General features: G+C 43.8%; 1 protein-coding gene across 3 annotated transcripts in view; it reads right to left on the bottom strand.

The window, feature by feature from the left end:
- Window positions 1-6,000, bottom strand: part of LOC139756360 (maltase-glucoamylase-like) — a 70,762-nt gene that overhangs the window by 13,105 nt on the left and 51,657 nt on the right. For all 3 annotated transcript variants that reach the window (XM_071675729.1, XM_071675740.1, XM_071675748.1), the window contains exons 31-33: window positions 5,014-5,151; window positions 4,097-4,213; window positions 1-80 (exon numbers count right to left, since the gene is read on the bottom strand). The exon at window positions 1-80 is cut by the window's left edge and continues 44 nt beyond it. In XM_071675729.1, the coding sequence (XP_071531830.1) occupies window positions 1-80; window positions 4,097-4,213; window positions 5,014-5,151 (335 nt within the window). The remainder of the gene's footprint in view (window positions 81-4,096; window positions 4,214-5,013; window positions 5,152-6,000) is intronic.

Below are 6,000 nucleotides of genomic sequence, written 5' to 3'. Positions count from 1 at the left end.
AGGCTCCAGGGGTCACGACCCCCTGGCCAGTTCCACGGCTGGTCCTCGTTGGTGCCGAAGTTCGCCGGCTCGTTCATATCCTGCAGGGAGATGGGCTTTGTGAGCGCTGGGGCATGGGTGCAAGAAGGTGCTATACCGTCTGCTTGGGTCAAGAGAGTGACACACTGTCACGGTCAGGGCGTGAGAGTGTCATGTCCTACAGCAGAATAACACATAAGATGCGAGATTGAGCTTTAACGTCGGGAGGGTGGCATTTGAGGCAACAGTGTGCTAAGATTTAAAAACGAGTCTAACCCCTGGGACAAGAGGATGTTACACAACTCTCCGTAAGGTTGTTATATGGGCAGGTTAAATAGGACACGGGGTGTTATACGAAGGTTGGGGCACGACTGTGTTAAACTATTGTGTACCAGAGCTTAAGAGGATGTACGAATTGAATGGACTTCAGTTGTTATTGAAAGTAGATGTATGGGTTCGGGAGATAAAGGGGGGGAAATAGAGAACACAAGGAGGAAAGATATGTCTACTATGTCTGCTTCCCTGTTTATATCTTTTTCATATATTCTCCATTTCCCGGTTAGCGAGGTAGCGTTAAGAACAGAGGACTGAGCCCAAGAGGGAAAAACCTTTTTCACTCCATCCTTCCACCTCCAGTTTAGTGTCCGCTTCTCCTCGTTTTCTCCACCTGTGACACATATATCCTCTTTGTCAACCTTTCATCGCTCATTCTCCACACGCCTAAACCACTCCAATATATATATATATTTTTTTTTTTTCAAACTATTCGCCATTTCCCGCGTCAGCGAGGTAGCGTTAAGAACAGAGGACTGGGCCTTTTTTGGAATATCCTCACCTGGCCCCCTCTGTTCCTTCTTTTGGAAAATTAAAAAAAAAACGAGAGGGGAGGATTTCCAGCCCCCCGCTCCCTCCCCTTTTAGTCGCCTTCTACGACACGCAGGGAATACGTGGGAAGTATTCTTAATCCCCTATCCCCAGGGATAATATATATATATATATATATATATATATATATATATATATATATATATATATATATATATATATATATATATTACGCTGTTATCTAGCTGTCTGTCACGCGTTGCCTCTGGCCAGACGTGGGTAAAATATGTAGAAAAAATAGTAAGGTGAATGACGTGAGGTGAGCTGTTACTGATGGGTTTGGAGAGGGAAGAGGGAGTTGGGTGGCCATGGAAGGAGTTTAAAGAAAAAGGAAAGAGAGAGAGAGAGAGAGGAACCCAAAATCGGATACAGCAAGAGAGAAAAATCGAGTTAGAAGCGTGAGAAACTTATAAAAAAAAGATGTATACTACAGAATGAGGAATGCGTGAGAAGTGTGAGTGAAAAAGTGACAGGATTGAGAGAGTGGGATGTGGCACAATGAGAGAGGCTCTAGAGGGAAGGAGAGAGCGGCCAAGTGAGAGCATTGTACAGGAGGGATGATGGAAATAGGCAAGGAAGAATGACGTAAATGTGAGAAGTGATGGAAATATGAGGGAAGTCATAGACGCGTTTTGGGAAGTCTGATACTATAGTGTACAAAGGAGGGGTGATGGAAGTGTGAGGGAAGACTGCTGGAAGCGTGAGGGAAAAACGAATGATGGAGAGCTAATGAAGGTTGTGGTGTTCGATGACTCGTATGTTGTCTCTCTCTCTCTCTCTCTCTCTCTCTCTCTCTCTCTCTCTCTCTCTCTCTCTCTCTCTCTCTCTCTCGGAAACGAGAAATAAAGGATTAAGGAACTCCTTTTCCCCTCCTCTCTCACAGGTTGCACCCACCACCGCGCCCTTGAGAAGCCGACCAGCACTCCAGCCTTAAGGATATTGGTTGGCCCACAGCCCCGATGTTGGCTCTCTCCTCGACCCTTACCACCTCACACATACACACCATAGCCAAAGGTCAGTGCCTCAAGGTTTTCCATTCCATTTGAACCAGTTATCAACAAGTGTCCCTTAAGCCAGAGAGATGGTTCACGTAAGTAATAGTCTTCATTTTCTGTTGTTGTTTTTCAATTATAAGTCCATGTGGTACTTTTCCTTGTGTGAAGTGAACTTGACTTTTTTTGACATCATGCTTTAGTATCCTCGTGTGTTGTGGCACACAAGATCAAAGACCGTCTCTCATTCCAGCTTCTTGATGAGAACTTGGGTTCCATTTAGTCTGGAAATGTGTATATTATGACACTGATAACATAAACCAATTATAAACATGATTAGATCACTTGCCTCACGTGAATGAATGTTTTGCATCATTTTGCAAACGTTTTACAGATTCGTATAAGCGTGTATTATACATTTTACCCTCCTGGAATAGGAGATTTGCCTGTAGTTCCAGAATACGAGATTCTCTTTGTGTCCTGACTGGAAAGAGTTATTTGAATTTAGTAAACGTCATTTGGGTTCAGTGTCGTGCTGGCTCTACAACTGTGTCTGTGTTCATATCCTCATATATCAACACCATCCTCGCCTCTCACATGCAGACGAGTCCTGCAATCTCATTATTCCCCTCCAGGATATCATGGCCAGGATATCATGGCCCAGTCAGGTCGTCTGGAGTCCTTCCACATTCCCTGGAAGGCCTACCTAAGGACAGATCCTCAAAGCCCTTGGTGATCTCCTTTGAGATCCCTTCCTCCACATCATATCCCAGTTCCAGACAGGGCTTAGAGGCCTAGGCTAACTCATTCCAGTGGCGAATGGCTATAGAGACGTCAGCCAACGGTAGATATATAGGCCGACCGTAGTTCAAAGTCTGATTAGAATTCGCTGACTTAGAGATCTTGGCTGTTGAACTTGTATTTCTTTTTACACACTTAGTGTTTATTGTCTCGTTGGAGTTGAAGCCTACAGGGAATTTAAGATCACGTGGGTTGATGCTTACATTGGTTCAAGACCGAAAGGATTGAAACCTAGATGGGTATAAGACCACAGAGTTGATGTTTTCGTGGGTTTAAGACCACATGGGTTGCTGCCCACATAGGTTCGAGACCACGTGGGTGTTTCATGAAACCTACAGGAGCTCAAGATAACACGGATTAAGGCGTAGGAGTTTGAGAACACAAGGATTCAAGACCGCACGACAGGGGTTAAAGACGACATGAATTGAAGCCAGTATGGGTCAATACCACAGGGATTGAAGCCTTCAAGCGCTCAAGACCACATGGACTGGAGCCTACAGGCGCTCAAGACCACGCGAAGTGAAGCCTGGAAGACCGTATTTGTTATACCATGTAATTACGCCCCCTTTAGGGCGGCTGAAGATGCCCCAGAATTAATTAGGTTGCTGTTCGACACGCCAGCCGTCGGTGTTAATTAAAGAATAAGCAAATTATCAGGGGTACGGGAATTGATCTTAATACGTAATCGTATCACAGGCTTCCATGAGGTATAGGTCGTGTTTGTGGGGAAGGAATTGAGCTGTGTCTGTGTAGGACGGCAGCGAGAGATGTGTAATGTGGTGTCTGTGCGAAGCATCAGATAATCAACAATTTCTGACGTCACTTATTAATGAGAAATGGGTAATTTGAAGGCGCGTTATTTGATGGTGGTACGGAATTTTGAGTCTCTTCCTGTGTGTGTTAGTTTGTTGATTGTCATGAAGAAACGATCCGACCACGACCTCTGGGGAATAATGACGCTGATTTTGACATGACCCTGACCTTTGACATAACCCTGACCTTTGACATGACCATAACACTCCTATATTTTGGACCCTTTGACCATCAGAGACGATACTTTATAATCCAAAGAACTGTAGTCAGAGACCTTAGCCAGACCGTCATTGGAGGAAAGAAAATATGTCATTAAGACAATCGTAAGATATTTTTTTGTTTTTTTTTGATTCACGGATTCATGAACTGCAGTGACTGACCAAAATGTTAGACCGTAAGCTCTCCAGATGGTATTGATAAGCGGGGTCGACACGCCTTATTCATACGATCATTCAGAACACAGTGGCCTTTGAGAACACGATGGCCACTATCCAGAGGCCATTGAAGTCCTTAGCCATACAGCCACTCAGAATACAGGGGCGTCTTAAGACACGGTACGCAATAACCACATAGAACACAATACTCACAATCCAGAGGCCATCAAACTCGACAGTGTGGTAGAAGGTGGCGATCTCCTGAACCCACCAGTCCCTGCTGGAGGTCTTGAAGAAGTTGGGGAAGGCTGTTCTGTTGTCGGGCCACACCTGCCGAGGGGAGGAAGTTGGGGAAAAAGAATACATTTCCTGCCGCAGTACCTGAAGAAGGGACGTACACAGTTCCTTTCTTTCCATCGTGTACTAACTTTAAAGTACTAAATTTTAAAGTACTAAATGCGTGCAGTTGCGTCATTACGGGCATGTTTCCAAGGACCTATAGAATAACTCATATAGCTGTGATATAGGACTATAGCATATAGCTATACAGGGGGTTAGTATAATGCCTGCAATTCAATAAGAACTGATTTTGGTTCGGTCAGAAATTATTCTGTGCAGTGTGTCTACAATGGTGTATTACATATAATGTATATATCTTGTGTAGTTTGATATATTAAGTATATATCCGAGAAGCGTATTGCTATATGATTGTTTTTGTACTTTATATATATATATATATATATATATATATATATATATATATATATATATATATATATATATATAGTTTGATTTGGGGAAAGAAAACGGGCAGGTCAGGGAAAGAAATGTGGAGACACAAAAGACATTTGTAGTAAAGATGTGAACTGCAGTTTTACTGGAGTGTGTGGGTTATTTGCTGATGATGAATTTTTTTTTGGCGCATTTTTTTATATACCTTCAATCCAAACCAAGCAAGTGGCTACCATAAGTTCGTACTCACATAGCCCCAGCATTACTCACTCAAACAACTCGTAGCATTACTCATTTGAGGTCGCCTCCAACTCACGTAGGTTTCAGAACACACAGGTAGCCAGCTCCCAGCAGCACTCAGACTAACCCCCCTTCCCCACTCCCTCTAGAGTACTCACATAGCCCAACATGGTGCTGCCCAGGTCACCCCCACCATTGTTGTCGTGGACGATGCTATCATTAGTGTCGCTGGACCATTTAATGTAGGCGTCCGCCGCCAGGGCGCGTTGGTGGGTCGGGTATTCCTCCGCTGGTCGCTGGTAGAGAGAGGGAGAGAGAAAAACAAAAACATTTGAGAACACTGAAAGAAAAAGGCAGATGGAGTCGTACATAAAAATCTCTTCAGAATTAGAAGACGAAAGAAGGTAAAAGGGGCAGTCAGGTGAGAGTATGAAGGAAGATGGACAATATGAATAGCAAAACTTGGAGACATCGAGTATTAGTTGAAGTTGTCTTTAAGGGAAATTTTTTTTTCGAGAACATAAGGGAAATTTTGTCTAGAAAACACTCAGAAAATAGGATGATTATTATCAGTAATGGTATTTTAATGACACTTCATAGTGGACAACAAATTAGCATTTTCTTTTTCTAGTTTTGCCTACTTTATAGAGAGAGTCAAGTGTGAAGTGACATTCTTCAGGTTTCATCCCCGAGCTTGACCCACTCGCACTAGGGTGTGTTGGTTCTCTTTCCCTTTTCTGCAGATATTAAGTTCGGTTTCGGGTCGTCTTGAGGACTCTCAGGCAGGTTATGCTAGGAGAGTGGCTGCCTACGTTTGTTAGGAGAATATTAATGGATCCATTAGGTATATTTACAGAGATGTATTTTCTATACCTAATTGCCTTTTTTCGCCATAGCGACAGGAACAGAGGAACATTGGCCTCACTTGTACAAGGCCAGGCTCAGTCTGTTGTATATAATGTCACAAAGTCACAGTGCATCACCCAAAACCACTTCCCTCAGAAGCCTTCACTGCTTCATCTACCCTGATCCGGCTCATTGACAGCGCGTCGCTGAAACCCTCCCATCCTTCTCACTTGGGCGTTGAAACCCTCCTTCCCTTGTTGACATCAGCGTTGAACCCCCCCCCACACCCTCTTCACGCC

The sequence above is a fragment of the Panulirus ornatus genome, chromosome 2, assembly GCF_036320965.1.
Source record: "Panulirus ornatus isolate Po-2019 chromosome 2, ASM3632096v1, whole genome shotgun sequence".
NCBI lineage: Eukaryota > Metazoa > Arthropoda > Malacostraca > Decapoda > Palinuridae > Panulirus > Panulirus ornatus.
Note: the sequence above shows the minus strand (reverse complement) of the source record. Positions and strands in the feature narration are given on the sequence as shown.